General features: G+C 43.3%; 1 protein-coding gene across 1 annotated transcript in view; it reads left to right on the top strand.

The window, feature by feature from the left end:
* COL28A1 (collagen type XXVIII alpha 1 chain) overlaps positions 1-16,346 on the top strand; it is a 193,180-nt gene that overhangs the window by 146,478 nt on the left and 30,356 nt on the right. The window contains exons 28-32 of the mRNA XM_019508467.1: positions 3,285-3,353; positions 5,949-6,029; positions 6,120-6,155; positions 8,389-8,425; positions 10,989-11,543. Coding sequence (XP_019364012.1) covers positions 3,285-3,353; positions 5,949-6,029; positions 6,120-6,155; positions 8,389-8,425; positions 10,989-11,543 — 778 coding nt within the window. The remainder of the gene's footprint in view (positions 1-3,284; positions 3,354-5,948; positions 6,030-6,119; positions 6,156-8,388; positions 8,426-10,988; positions 11,544-16,346) is intronic.

Raw genomic sequence — 16,346 nt, 5'->3', positions numbered from 1 at the left:
TCCCCCCCCCCCCCCCACCTGCCCCTCTCCCCCATCGTTCTTGACAGGCAATTCACTAGTTTAATATAAACAAGCTAAAATATGTGAAGCTGCTTTGTTGCACTCATGATTTAACATGTTCACTTAATGCTATAAGACTGAGGTAAGGATATAGCACGGGCAGTGACCTGCATGAAGTAATGATGTCAGGAAGCCTATTGCTATGCTGAAATACATTTTTAACCAAACTTCTTGGAAATCAGTTTCCTCATTTGAAGATATGCACCCAAATCACTATTTCAAGGGAATGGTGCATGTGGTATAAACCCCCCCCCAAAACATACAACATCCTACATTACCTTGGTAATATTTTCTACTTTTTCTAGCTAGATGTACAGTATATTGCTGTCTGTTTTCCAACATGCAGCATACAGGGTGTGCAACACAGCTGAACTAGTCTTGCTGTCACTAATATTGCTTCTGCTAAGCTTTTTGTGTGTTGCTAATTATATATTGCATAGGAAATAAAATGTAATATTTTTCTTTTTAGGAAAGAATAACTTATTTTTTCTTTTTTCTTCCTAGAAATATTTTATCTGAGCTTAGTAATGCAGCATTTAGATCGTTCAAAGTGTACAGCGTGACAGCTTTACATGTTTTCTTCTATCCGTGCTTTAATTATTCCATTTCAAAGCCAATTTAATCCTATCCTGGAATAGCTGGTAAGGCATTAATAGCAGACATTTTTTCATGTCCTGATTGTGAAACAGCTTGACAAATACTGACTGAAAAGATAACTGCATAAAGTTGAAGGAGATGAGAAAAGCTAGTAGTAACATTAACGATGCATCAAACAACAACATCTCCAACTCCAAGAACCCACCTGTACTATACTGTTATAGAACTGAGACCTTTATTTTTGATAGCCAAATATCCAGGCCTTAAAAAATTCAGTGTCTCAACTTTTTGGCTCAGAGTTCTATTTACTTTACAGGCCTGCCAAAGACCACAGAGAAAGTTAGTGGCAATGCAAAGCCAGTACCAATTTAAAACCCAGGAACGGGTGACCAATTTTCAAGTTTTCAGAACTTGTTTCTTGGAATTTCATTTAAAGGCCTAAATACTGATTATTGAATTATCTTGGGATATGCAACAAATATCCCAAATGTCTATGAAATCTATGTGGGGTAGTTGAGTCTATTTAGCCTGATGTTTTGGCTTGCAAATTAAGATTCCTCTATTAAAAGAAACTGCCTGGTTTCTGAAATTTTTATCTCTATGGCCCCTTCTACACATACAGGTAAAAGCACGATTAGATCTAATGCTTGATCCACACAGTCACACCTGCCATGCTGCACATACATGGCAGGAGGTAAAGTGGTGGGATCATGCATTAGATCCAGTCATGCCTTATTGCTAGTGTAGGGGAAGCCTGATCCTGGGCTCCACCTGCCCTGGCCAGCAGGCAGTCACAGCTAGGAGCTCCCTTTGCTAAGGGGGTTTCCACCTGCAGGAGCTATGCACAGCTGGACCCAGAGTCCTGCAGCTGATGGGGCTCTGGGTCTTGGCTGTGCCTCAGGTGCCCCTTGGACTTAGAGCCATACATGGGCCCAGGAGTTTCATGCACTCCCAGCTTTGGGATCATGGCAGCTGCAGTCCTCAAGGCTTAGGGGTTTTATGCCTGGCATGGTGCACCCTTGTGGCTGGGAGCCCTGTCAGCTGATAGGGCTTTGAGTCACAGGGGACACCATACTACACATACAAATTAAAGCTAGATAGCAACCAGCTATAATGTTAGTACACATTTGCAAGGTCTAACTTTATAGCTGGTTGGAAATTTTCATAGCTACTTTGAACATGTAGCTGGTCTCTAAGTAATTCTGCAATTAACTATCATTGCATGATGTTTGTAATGTGTACAGGGGATCTGGGGTGGCTTTTCTGTAGTTTTCAGAAAAACACATTCAGCTAAAAGCCACAGTTAGTGTTCAGTATTAGACTTTTATGCCAGCAGTGTGTCACAGCATGGGGTCCTCAGGGATGGCCATGATGCCCCTTGGGCTCGGTGACTGTGCCAGTCTTGCCCAATGGGCACCCTTTTTCTCACCTGCCACATCTTGCTGGTTATTATAATAAATAGGGAGGCTGCCCTCAAGATTGTTTGGACAGTGATAGATCACACTGAACCATCTTAGACCCCTTTTTGGGTCCTGCTCAAAACTGATGCCCCACAGGACACCCTCACCCTTATGGTCTAGATGCATGGTTCCAAAACTACCTCTTTACCATACCCCATGCCTTGCAGACTGTATTCAAGCCTTGCCCCGCTGAAGCCTTGATATTGCTCAGCCTTTCCTTCATCACTGGGCTCTCCGCAGCCCTGTCTCTGTGCCTACACTGGTGCTGTGCCTGCTGGGGGTGGGGTGCATCCCAATGAGGCCTCCTCCTCCCCAATAGACTCAGCCAGGTCCACCAACTTAAATAACAATGGATAACACAAGCCCCTGGGCTATAATGCAATACAAGTAGTACACAGTGTGCTCTGTCCTTTTAAGAAAGAAGGAGTCAAACTTCTTCCCAGGCATTAAGTACCTTGTAGCCTAGGGTATCTGGCCAGCTCCTGGAGCCCCATTAGTCCTGTAAATAGCACATCAGGCAACCACAGCATCTCTAGGCAGTTCTTCTCCGCAAGCTCCTTCCCTTGGCTGCTGTCAGAGAACTAAGCCCTGCTACCTCAGCCCTGGGGTTTGTGTGCCCCGGGCCCTGCCTTCTTCTGGTCAGCTGACCAGGTGCAGGTGCAGGCTAATTCCCTTGTTAGCCTGCTGCCATAACCTACGCCTGTGGGGTTTCTGCCTGGCTTCTAGGGCCCTCTCCTTAGGCTGTTTCTGCCCTTCAAAGGAGCAGGCACTTTAGTGCCCTGTGACAGTTACACTCATAAGATTTTTATATACATATGGTGAGCAATCAGAACAAATCAGGTACTAACCATCTTCTCTCTGCTTTTATTGTGGGTAATTATTTCAGTGGATTTACTCCTAATTTATTCTGGTGCCAGTGAGATAATAACAAGATCCAAGTGTTTCATTAATGAGGAAACCAATTTCTGTAACTCATGCTTGATACCTAATAAGAAGACTTCATATACTGAAATTCCAAACCAATTTGTTATTGCCGCAGTTTAAGATAAATACTGCTTTGGATTAGCAGTTTACAATAGAAAGCCTTTTTTTACCTTCCTCAAGATTGTAGAATGCTACTACATGAATCTATCTTCTATGTAACTTCTTGTTCTATCGTCTATCTAGGGAGAACAAGGAATTCAAGGTTTGCCAGGACCAAAGGGTTCGATGGGACAGGGCTTCCCTGGTCCAAAGGTAATTGCTAATCCTTGTGGTAAGGAGAAAGAAAGAAAAAAAAAAGTTTTTTTTGTATCTTTTATAAAATGTATTTAATGTGCCTGGGTCTTTATACACAGAAAAGAAAGAATGAAACATTGCCCCACATAGCTTGCAAGGGCCTGGCCACATCTAATACTGCAAATTATTATTCAGGAATGCACCCAAAATTAAGATATAGCACAGGATGATAACAAGCGGCAGCAGAAGAAAAAAAAAACAAATCAACTGAAAAACTGTTGTGACGTTTTTCTGGTATTTGTGAATAGTCTTCTTCCATTATTTGCCAGGTTCTGACAAACACAGGAAGGGAAGGGTGTTAACTTTTCAAAGGGAACTTGTTAAAGGTTCCATGTTGACCTGTGGTCTTTGATACTGATTTAAATATTTAGAGCCCAAATCTGAAGTCATTACTCATCAAAATGCCACTTCTGGCTATGGGAGACTTGTGAATAAAGAATGCAAAACTGGACCCAATTATATAATTCTTAGTTCAACACACTGATATATACATTTAGTGCTTAATCTCAAAAGTACCAAGTTTTTCTTAGGAAAGAAAAAAAAATGGGAATCTGTATGTTCTAGATTAGCCAAAGTCTGGTCATACTCATTGAATTTCCCACCCTCCCCTCCCGAGTCAAAGTTCATGCAGGGGTGCAACCCTTGACTTGGAAGGAATGTAATCCATTACACTGAGCCTCACTTAGGTCTGCGATTGATATGAAATAACTATATGGACTGAAACATCATTAATGCCAAGTGTTTATATTGTAAAAAGCACTTTCACAGTCTTGCTAATGGCTTCAGTATTTCTTAGCCATAAGTCAGATGAAACATTATCAGTCTCCGTAATCAGAGTTTGAATCTCTTTCCACTATGTCACCACGTATTCTACAGATAAAAGTACTAAATGAAGCAGAAGGCATGCATCTGCTTCCTCATCTCCCTATGATTGGTAGGGGGAGGGAAATTCTCCTCTTTCTCTATAAATAGTCAGAGAATAATTGTTACTATCATTTTGACACAAACCAAAAAAACCCTGCCTTTTTGTAGTAATTGGAGCAGATTTGTACTGCATGTTGAAATAAAAGGAATACTGTTATGTGGTTACTGTCACTTCTATTTTTTCCTGAATTTAGGTTGTTTTTACTAAGGTCTAACCTCATATTAGTTTGTAGAAACACTTATTTTTTATTCTTGTAAATGTAAAATACAGCAATATTTTCTGTAAATAAAAAAGGGAGGGCTTTTTTAGCAGGAATTTAGTACCAGGCTCAAATACTCAACCAACCCTTTTAAACTGTATTTATGTATATATTTACATCCAGCATTAAAAGGCAAGGTGCAAAATTCTGCCTTCCATTAAACTAATTCACCCAGTTATATTTGTTCCAATGGAGTTACTCCTGATTTACACCATTGTAATTGGAAAAAATTTGCCCAGCTGTGTACAGTAACTATGAAAATACAGGAGATGAGGTCTTCTGTATTCAGTAACATTTCAGTTTGATTACATTGCCTAAATCTTCTCCTACTTTATAGTAAAATGTGCAGTGTGAATTATGTGGACTTCAGTGGAACTACTTCCACTTTGTGCCATCTTGAGATAAATTAGAATGAGAGAGAGAGAGAATCTGAAATAAAACAAATGAACACACACACACACCAGCAAGAAAAAAAAATGGTATGCAAAAAAAGTCAAGCTATGGCATAACAGGTACCAACAGAATATGCCTGGTTATTAGTTATGTACCAAGCCATTGATATCCATAGCATTCGATATTGGTTTTGAGGAGATAACAATTCACATGAAACATAGGCTAGCATGGAATTTGCTAGATGGGCAAGGAACTGTTCTGTTCCATCCCTGTCTTTCAGAAGTGTCTCATTTAAATCCTAAACAACATTTTGTTGGAATATTTCAGCACTATTCTTCAAAATACAAGAATTCTGCAGCCTTTATTTATATATTTGAAGTCAACAGGACTATCATTTTTCTAAGGAGTCAGAATCTGGTCTTAAATAAGAGGATACATACATTTCAACTATATTTTATCTCTGCTGTTTCTATGGAGGTAACACTCTTCCTGGGTGGGCCACACTCACAGCTAGTTCTGAGCAAGTATAAATCCATTCAGCAGTTTCTGTAAAGAGCTAGCAGAGTTCTTCCATGGGTTTGCACGGAGTGCATGTGCTATTACAAGGAATGCACCAGAATTCTGTAGTGTCAATTGACAGAGCAAGATACGGACTTGAGGAGCAATTTAAAGAAGGCTCTTATTCTAAAAGTTGAATAACTTCATAGAAACTTTCCAAAGATAATCCAGTATTAGGAATATTAAGCATCTCAAATATGAAGAGCCACACCCCAATTATTGTTTTCAACTATACTCAAAAGCACCACCAGTTTATGACATGGAAAAAAATAAAACAAGTAGAGAAAAAACAAACAGAAAATTAGCCAATGGGACTGGAGCCAAATCAGGAATCTGGCTATGAACACCCACAAAGAATCACAGTTCCAGCTGGATGGCTGTAGTATGCAATTACTTGTAACTCGATATATTTCTTTAGGGAGACTGGGGAAAGAAAGGCGATTCAGGAAAGAAAGGTGAAAAAGGAGAGTTTGGAGAACCAGGACCTCCTGGACCAAAGGTAACATGCATTTTTGCACTGTTTAATTTTACAAAATAGAGATACAATGAAATGGAATGTATTAATTGATCTTACTTTCCATGTTTTTAGGGATATCCTGGAAGAAAGGGTGAACCAGGTCTTACAGTAAGTGTGTACATTTAAAAAAAAAAAAAAGATAGTTTTCAAAAAAATAAATTTACCCTTGCAAGAAATTGGTATGCATTTTGTTACTTTGCTGATCTTCATGCTATAAACTTTGCCTTAATAAATGGTGTTCAACCTTTCTTTCCTGGTGAGCCAGATGGACACTGCCCAGTTGCTATACAGGCCAGATCTGACCAATGGCCCTGATCTAGTGTCTGGGGCAGGTGCAGCCCCATCTGGTCATGCAGAGGGACCAGGGGGCAGCCTGGCCCCAATTCAGCTGTGCAGGGGGAAGGGAGTGTGGCCTGGTCCCAATCCAACCATGTGGGGAGAAAGGGGCCAGATTCAGTTGCATGGAGAGGAGGAGGCCTGGCCCACTATCTGGCAGTGCAGGGAGAGGGAGTGTGGGGATCTGGCAGTGGGGAAGTGTGGTGGTATTAGTGGCCAGATACTGTGGCTCTGTGGGTCTCATGTGGCCAGTGGGCTGGAGGTTGACCACCCTGGCCTAAATTATTTTGAGTCAGGTTGACACAGAATTGGAAGAAAAACTGACAGGAACTGGTAGGATCATATGGGTAGGAAGGGGCTCCCAGTATCAAGGGCTGGCCAAGATGTGGCACGTGTGTCACAAGTGGCTTGGGGAGCCTTTGTCTGTGGGATATGGCCAGGGCCAACCCTAGGGGTACAGGGCCTTGAGCAAATCAGCCTGCGTGAGGCCCCCGTAAGCAAGCCAGGTGGTGCAGACTGCAGAGCGGGATGGAGGCAGCAGCCCTGGCCCTGATGCTGGCACAGCCTGGGCAGCTGAGGTTAGGGCTGTGCTGGGCACACCCTCATGGTCCTCACTTGTCTGGTTTAACTCCACGCACAAATGAGGAATATGCTATTTCTGAACCATCCCAGTAAATGCCTCTCCTTGCACTTCTTGAAAATCTCCAAGGAAGAAGATTCTATAGTTTCCCTGGGAAGCTTTTTCCATTGTTCTGCTGTTCCTGAGATTTGCTCTAAATCTTCTTTGTTGCCATTTAAAATAATTTCCACATGCCCTATTCTCTGTGGTAAGGAAGAACAATGTTTCTCCATCTTCCTTGTGGCAGCCTATCAAATTTTTGAAAACTGCTAGCCTGTCCCATGTAATCTTTTCTCCAGAGGAAAATTACCTTGTTCCTTCAGCTTCCCTCACACAAGTTGCTTTATCGTTTTTGTTGCTCACCTTTGAATATATGGCTCTGAACTTGCCTTTATACCATGTTCCATGCCTCATACATGGCATTCAAAATCACTTCTAAATCCCCTGGCCCCTTAGCTGGGGCTGTACTTGTCTTCCGGCCCACATTTGGCCTCAGGTCTCTCTTCCCCCTTCACTGTGGCCACAAGTCCACCCTCATCACTGGGCCCCTGGGCCTTATGGCCCTTGGGCCTCAGGTCCCACTCACTGGACCTGGGCCCTGTGCTTTTCTGTTGGAGAGTGCTCTTCTAGCCTTACTCCTTCACAGGGTACCCACAAGGCAGCGGGGGCTGAGGCTTTATGGAGCCCCATCTTCATCTTTCACTTAGGAGGCACAGGTGTGGCATTTCCTGGAGACTGCCCTGCCACAGGGAGCCCCACCACACCATACAACCCCAGCAGAGTGTAGTTTCAGATCTTACCCAAGACTAGGAACCTACTCTGTCCCCATAGTTCCTGCCCTGACCTCCACATGTTCTGGGAGTTGCCATCTGCAGGCTGAGTGATGTTGTTCCCCTAGTTCCTTACATGTAACTGCTGGCTCAGCTCCTAGGGCCTGAGCTTACATTGAGGTTGCCCAGCCCTCCTCCAGTCTGGTGGCCCCCTTTCAGTCATATGACCATCTAATTGGACCTAACTGCTCCTGCTGGCTGCTCCACAGTCTGCTTAAGCCCCTTAAAGTGGCGGGCACCAAAGGTTCCCCGCCACACCATGTTATATTCATTTTTAAGAACATCTTACAAATTTCAATGGGAAGGTCTATCCAAGATTGTTAAGATAGTGTATCCTCTTATCAGAATATTAGAGTTCTTCTTACTTTATAGTAGTCTCTAACTGCACTATAAAAAATTTGTTTTGTGAAACTTGTCGGGGTGAGAGAAGAGAAGGGGAAAAAGAGCATGCATGAGCAGGTTTCAGGTCTTCAGTAGTAGATCAAGCAAAATAAAAACATGCCATAGGATTAGAACACACAGCACATTAATAAAATTAATGCATATTCTTTTTCAGAGAGAAGAAATTATCAGACTTATTAAGGAAATATGTGGTAAGAGCTGAGAGGAAAAGAAAATAATTCAGTTGTAATAAAGCACACTGGAGTTACCTTGGTTGAAAGCATACAGATGAAGTATCCACATGAAGGATACTAGTTGCAATGAAACACATGGACAGTCTCACCAGAAAAAATCAGAAAATAAAAGAAGTTGACTAGAGAATAGGATTTTCAGCTAGTATACATCATGAGTTAGGAATAGTTCTATTAACCAAAATGAAGCCTGGCCAAAAAAAAAAATCTTAACCAGGGAAACCCAGATGAGATATCTTTTCTGTACCATAAATTATCTGCAAAACGGTGACCAGAGTTAGAGCACAGGTACTACCATTGCAGACTGTACAAATATGGGAATTTTGAGACCATAAAATCATAGTTATACATGCTATTTTAAAAGTTTCTGAAATTATGAACTGCATGATTAGAAGAAGTATTAGAATATTACCTTCTAGACTGGACAAATTATTCAGGAAATAGCACAATTACTTATTCAGTGGGCACATCTACACATTCGTTAATGCACCTGAGATATTATGCATTTAGTTTACTACTTCCTTAATAAAGCACTAATTAAATGCAGTACCTAAAGTTACTGTGCGGTAGCACCAGTGCATGGTTATTTAGTGACACTTACAGTGCATTTACCCCATAACACTGCACAGTAGGCTATTAGCGCAGTTTCTGCTGTGACACACTACTGCAAATGTTATTAGGCCAATGCACATTAAGTGTCTTGTATAGATATGCTCACTATGTTGCTCAAGGTTTTAAGAGAAAATTATTTCCTGCCTATGAGGATATATACTCTAATGCTAAATATATTCTAGACAAGGTTCTTTAGGTAAATGTGTTTTTTAGAGCAGCTTAAAAAGGCATCAGATTTACCCAAAGAACCTTGTCTGCCTATGTTCTTAGACTTACACAGCTACAACCAACTCCCCCCCCACACCCCGCAATGAAATATATGCTAAGGATTTAGGTAAAAAACAAAGTAAGGAAGCCTTGAAAATGTAAAGAAGAAGACAGAAAGTTCCATGAAAGTGGGAGTACATAACTGATATGGGGAACCCTTGGGAAATAAATCCCAGTAATTTAAGAACACAGAACTAATATGGAGTCTTGGAAATACCAGATTTTTTTTTAAAAGGTAAGTGCAAAATTTTCTTTAAATGGATTTGTTAAAATTAAATTTAGGCTTTTGGTAATCTTAAGATACATGTTGGCAGCTTTACCATGATAGACCTAGTAGTTTAAATGACAAGAGTACACTAGCATAAAGACTCAATCTCAATATAAGACCTCTTGACCTAAAGTGAACCCTGACTCTTGATTCAAGTTCACCCTCCACACAGCCTGACCTACCTGATTAACTCCTTGTTGGGGTTGTATGTTGCTTTTATCGTGTTTTCCATAATCATAAATGTGTATAGAAACCTTCCAACTTAGCACTTAAATATTCTAATAAAGATTTTCTGAGACTTCTCTAAGTCCCCTTGCCAGATATGCAAATAAATGCCATAGGATCTGACGTACAATCCCCATAATCATGCTTCCTGCCATGCCATGCAGAAGGCGTAATTGTGATCCTTGGCTCCCTCTCCTCTGATGTGGAGATCCACAATCCCAGGCTTCCACTGTACTGGCAAGTAGCAAGTTCCCATGGCTGGAATCCTGTCAGCTGATACAGCTCCCAGCTGAAGGGGCACCCCATGTGCCCCTGAAGCTGGGAGCTGTCAGGTGATCTGGGCTCCCAGCTATGGAGGTACACCATGCACCCCTAAGACTGGGAGCTATTAGCTCCCAGCCATAGGGAATGCACCGTGCACTCCCACAACTGGGAACCATCAGCTGATCAAGTGTTCCAGCTAAGAGGGAACATTATGTGCCCCAGCAGCTAGATGCCTGGATAAACTAACTGCTGCAGCCTGGCCACACATTCAATTAATGGCACTAGGAACCAGCCACAAAGTTCCTACACATTTGTTTCTGTAATAACATTGTAACTTATTCCTTGTTTTATCCCTCCATTAATTGCATTGATGTATGGCCAGGTAACAACGTAAAATGCGATTAACTGGTTAATCGTGTCTTAAGTGTGACAGGGGCCCTAATATCCATATTACTGCTTTAGAGCTTTCAGGGACTCAGTGTAAAAATGTTAAATCTAAGGATGATTCAGAAGCCAAACCCAACAAAATAATAATAGTATATATGCTTGAAAATAAAAGAAAAGTAATCAGATTGATGATGTTTGTTTCAATTGGCACTCTGTTAAACAAAACAAGCAAGAAATAAGAGTAAATTTATTATTACATTTTAGAGTTAAATATTCGGTAAGTCAGACGATGTCAGAACATATACCCATTCATCTCTCTACTGCATTTGTCTTGCTCCTGTCCAGGGAAGATCTCTGTAACAAATCGCTATATACATTAATTCACTATTCTTTAATGGGGCCTTGAATAAGTGTGACTCCTATACTTATTTTTTCAGTTAATTCATTTTGTCATTGAAAAGAAGTTTCTCATAAAAATCTCTAAAACTCTTAATATTTTAGGTTGTGGTATGAAATGTAAAGAAACTCCATTGGAATTAGTGTTTGTGACTGACAGCTCAGAAAGCGTTGGACCAGATAACTTTGGTATTATCAAAACATTTGTGACGACAGTCATTGATAGGATAACCATCAACGAAGCTGCAGTGCGGGTTGCCATTATCAACTTCAGCCACAAAGTAGAGGTGGTATCTACCCTTCAGCAGTACACAAACAAAAACCACCTAAAAATTGCTGTTAATGACATGCAGTACCTAGGGGAAGGCACATTTACAGCTACAGCTATCAACAAAGCCATTGAAATATTTCATGCAGCACGGCCAGGGGTGAGAAGAGTGGCTATTGTAATAACAGATGGACAAGCAGATGACCGTGATAACATCCGTCTGGATGATGTAGTAAGGAAAGCCAACAGTGCCAACATTGAGATTTTTGTAATTGGGGTAGTTCAGAGAAACGATACCCATTTTGATGACTTTCGGAAAGAAATGGATCTCATTGCTACGGATCCTGATAGTGAACATGTTTACCAGATAAATGACTTCATCATTCTCCCAGGTAAGAGAAACTCCATCATTAACCAGATGTTATATTTGATATACCAATTGAAGCCAGTCAGTAAAATCCTGTTGTTAGGTAGCCTTCCTTTCAACTTCATAGGCAGCTGTTTCCTTGGTTTCTGTCATTCTCTGAACAAGTTGCCTAGTCCAATCCAGACTTCACCCCTTCCAGAATAAATGAAAGTCTAACTCAAACTACAAGAGTTTCCAGAGCTATTCTCCTACCATCTTTTTTCCTCTCTAGGCCATTGAAGCTTGTGCAGCCTTCCTTCAGAAAAGGATTCCTATTCTTCTCATGTCCTGTCACCATGTTCAAATTTGAGTCCAAAAAAAAAAAAAAAAGGCATATTATTGCTTGATCTGTAGTCTTAGCAAGGTTTCCCCTTCTGTGGGCAGGCCAGTAGGTGTTCTGTAGTCTGAAAGTTTCCTTCAAATTTGCACATGGTTTTACATCATTAGAGTATCCCAACAGTTGCATGTTAAGTTGAGTCTTACCAGAAGCAGTTCAAGCTTCTCCATGTTGGCCAATCAAGCTCTTTGTCTTCAGGGAGATGTTTAGCAGTTTTTATATTCATCCTACCACCTTCCTGGGCCATCTCTAGTCATGACTGCGAAATTTTTATTCACATGGCTGTTGGCGTTTCATCCAGTGGCCGTGTTAGAGAGGAAACCTTTCCATGATTTTAGACTACTGGGAGATAATGTGTCTATGTAATGAGTGCCTCATATCTACAACAGCCTCCATTTTGCTTGCTACTGCTCTCCCAATGTCTGATGGGGTAATTTCAGCAAGTAAATGAAGACTATTGACATTTGCTGGTTTAAGGCATCCAGTAATGTACCTGCAACTTTCGTTCAGCAAAGTATCTAGCTTTTTTGCATATGACAATCTTTCCCAAACCAGGCATGCATATTCACTGTGCTTGCACCTTGCTATTCAGCAGCTAATTCCTAATGTTGTTGGGTTGGCCCCTGTAACAGGATTGCACCCCCCCCACCCCCTCCCAGGGGAAGCTGTGATGTCCTCTGGTGGCTGTATGGCTCAATCTCTAAGACATCCTCCCCCGATTCCTCTCTTGTTATGCTTTGTTCCTAAAAAGAGATTAAAGAAGTGAGGCTGCCCAAGGGTCTTAGAGTGAGCCCTAGTCCATTCTAGCCCAGGAGGGTCCCGCTGGTCTCAGTTCTGTCCTTAAGCTGATTGGTCCCTCTCAGCCTGTCCATTCCCCAGGGCACCTGTATCCTGTGTTAACAAGGATAATTACATGGCCCTTACACCATGCCCATACTCACAGATGTTTCCTGTTCAATCAATCTGATCACCCCCTTGTAGAGATCTTGGTCCACTTGGCTTCCACTCCTTTTCTCTTGCTGGTCCGCTTAGCTCAGGAACCACTATGTTGGACCCAGCTTCTGGGCTCCAGCCCTAGCATCGCCCCTCTCGGGCTTTGGGCCCCCTGGCCCTATCTGCCTTATCCCCCAAGCACTAAGCCTGCTTGAGTTCTGTTTCCACCTTCTCTCAGGCACTGGGCCTCATAGCCCTTGTCCCTGTCCCTGTTAGGCACTGACCTCCCTGGCCCCAGGCCCTCTTTGGGCTGACTGCCCTCTCAGGGCCCCCTGGATTCTGTCCTTCCCCAGGCTCATGGTATCATAGTGCTTAGGGTCGGAAGGGACCTAAACAGAACATCGGGTCCGATGCCCTGCCCCGGGCAGGAAAAAGGTGCTGGGGTCATATTACCCCAGCCAAATATCTGTCCAGCCTCCTCTTGAAGACCCCCAAGGTAGGACAGAGCACCACATCACTTGGGAGCTCATTCCAGAGCCTGGCAGGCCTAACTGTAAAGAAATGTCTCCTGATGTCCAGCCTGAACCTTCTCTCTAATAATTTGTGGCCATTATTCCTAGTAACCCTGGGTGGTGCCCAGGGGAACAGAGCCTCCCACAGTTCCCACTGGCCCCCCCTGGTGAGTTTGTAAATAGCCACCAGATCCCCTCTCAGCCTTCTCCTGTAGAGCCTGAATAGGTTCAGGCCCTTTAGCCTCTCTTTGTAGGGCCTACCCTGCTGCTCCTTGACCATGCAAGTGGCCCTCTTCTGGACCCTCTCAATGCTAGTCACATCCCTTTTGAAGTGGACACAGTACTCCAACTGCAGCCTGACCAATGCCGCATAGAGGGGAAGGATCACCTCCCTGGACCTGCTTGTGATGCATCTGTAGATGCACGAAAAGGTGTAGTTAGCCTTACTGACTGCTTCCTTGCATTGGCAGCTCATGTTCATCCTGGAGTCAACAATGACTCCAAGATCCCTTTCTGCCACTGTGTTAACAAGGAGGGTGTTCCTCAGCCATTCGGTGTGTTGCTAGTTCCTTCTCCCTAGATGCAGGACCTTGCACTTGTCTGTTTTGAATTCCATCCTATTCTCATTTGCCCACTCCTATAACTTGTCTAGATCTAGCTAGATTTTGTCCCTCCCCTCCAGCGTGCCCCACAGCTTGGTGTCATCAGTGACTTCGGACAGCGTGCATTCCACACCCATAACCAGATCGCCTATAAAGATGTTGAACAGTACAGGCCCCAGGACCGAGCCCTGGGGGACTCCACTGCCCACATCCCTCCAGGTTGAAAGTGACCCATCCACCACCACTCTCTGGGTGTAACCATCTAGCCAATCTGCGACCCACCTGACTGTGTAGGCATCAATGCCAGAGTCACCTAGTTTTTTTTTTTTAGGAGAATGTGGTGGGAAACCGTGTCAAAGACTTTCTTAAAATCCAGGAAGACAACATCCACCCTGACACCCTCGTCCAGGGACTTTGTGACCTGATCATAAAAAGAAACCAGGTTAGTCAGGCAGGACCTGCCCTCAGTGGACCCATGTTGGTTGCCCCTGAGCATTACTTCCCCTGCTGGGCCCTTGCAAATGTGCTCCTTGATAATTTTCTCAAAGGTCTTCCCAATGACTGAGGTAAGACTGTCTGGCCTGTAATTGCTGGGGTCCTCCTTCCTCCCCTTCTTGTAAATGGGGACCACATTGGCCCTTTTCCAATCTTCTGGTATCTGGCCAGTGCCCCGTCTGCACTCATAGAGCTGTGCCAGGGGCCCCACTATGACCCCCACCAATTCCCTCAGCACCCTTGGGTGAAAAGCATCTGGACCTACCGATTTAAACATGTCCAGCCCCTCCAGAAGTTCCCTAGCTAGGTCACCTAGGCTCTGGCCCCGGGTTTTGCCCTTCCCCAGGTTCTGGGTGCTCCGACTACGCCTTGAGCCTACCCCTAGCAGGGCTCAGGGTAATCACATGCCTCTAGGGCACCAATGGGACCTCCAAACCACCCTTCATAGTCCCTTCCACAAACCACCGGTGAAAACAGCTAGCACTAACACAGCAATAGGCCTTTTAAAGGGTCAGACTACCTATAATGCTATGGCTGGCCCTCCTTTTGACTGCCTGAACAGTTTGTCTCCCTTTTTTCTTTCTCAGTAACAGGAGCCATAGGTTCCCTGTCACAGCCCCTGTTTGGAGTTGATGAGCTTCTTTAATATGTTGTTCTAGGAACTAGTTTTGAACTTTATCTTTTCTACACTAAATGAAATTATGTGGTTTAATGTCACTCCCAAGTAGATAGCATTCTTCTAATCCTTGTGAAAGCTAGCTTATGTCCAAGGAAATCATGCACAAGTCACGTATTAAATATCACATAGCACAAAGGTAGCTTCAAAAAAGGAATGGTCACTGGTGCTGTATTCATAGACCAGTCAGCAGCTTATAGCACTGTAAACCACTAGAGGCTCCTTGCAAAAATACATATGATGAAAGATTACAAACTATTACAAATAATACAATGCTTGCTAGAAGAATTGATGACTGTGTCAAATTATGTAAGAAGTGGAGCCAATGGTGAAAACAAAGGACTGGCTTACCTCAGGGGAGTGTACATACAACTATATTAGTTAACATTTATATCAGTGATCAACCATTTAAACCAGGCACAATAAATCTAATTTATGCAGATGATTTTTTTTAAACTACCACCCAAGCTAAGAACTTCACCCAGATCAAAGCCACATTGACATCAGCACTCAATGGGTTGTCAGACTATTACCTCAAAAATCAACTATGTGCAAATCCAAATAAAATAAGTTAGTCTGTTTCACCTTCAAAACTGAGTTACTGTCTTGGGCTGGGGTCCCCGGGGGTGGCTGTGTGACCCCCTAGGGCCCCTTGACCGTGCCAATTTGGCCCAATGAGCACCATCTTTCTCGCCCACCACGTCTTGTTGGTAGTAATTATGAATAGGGAGGCTGCCCTCAAGTTTACATTGGGCACGGTCCTGCTGGACCCCACTGGACCCTGTGGGCTCTTGGACCCCTTTTGGTTCCCACTCTAAAATGGATGTCTCAGGACACCCTCAGCCTTATGGGCTAGAAGCATGGCTTCAAACTACCCCTTTACCATGCCCAAAGCCTCACAGATGGCATTCACAGTGTCCCTCCATAGCCTTGTCTCTCTCCCTCTCAGCTCTTAGGTCCTCAGCTGTCTGCTTGACTCCAGTTCCTCCTTAACTCTCCCCCCAGTTCTCTCTGGCAGTCTCTCATTCTCTGCTTCCACATTACAGCTCTAACTCTCTTTGGGAGCCTTTTAGTTTCTTGTCAGCTAATTTATCTCCCTCAGATGGTCCTGTTGCCTAGGCAGCCTGCAATCACCTCTTACTGCATTTGGCTGGGCTGTAACCTTTGCCAGCCTGCAGACTGCCCCCAGACTCCTTCGACTGCCAGATACAACTTCTCTAGGGAACTTCTTCCA

The sequence above is a fragment of the Gavialis gangeticus genome, unplaced genomic scaffold (assembly GCF_001723915.1).
Source record: "Gavialis gangeticus isolate Ggan-Ray unplaced genomic scaffold, GavGan_comp1, whole genome shotgun sequence".
Lineage (NCBI taxonomy): Eukaryota > Metazoa > Chordata > Crocodylia > Gavialidae > Gavialis > Gavialis gangeticus.
Note: the sequence above shows the minus strand (reverse complement) of the source record. Positions and strands in the feature narration are given on the sequence as shown.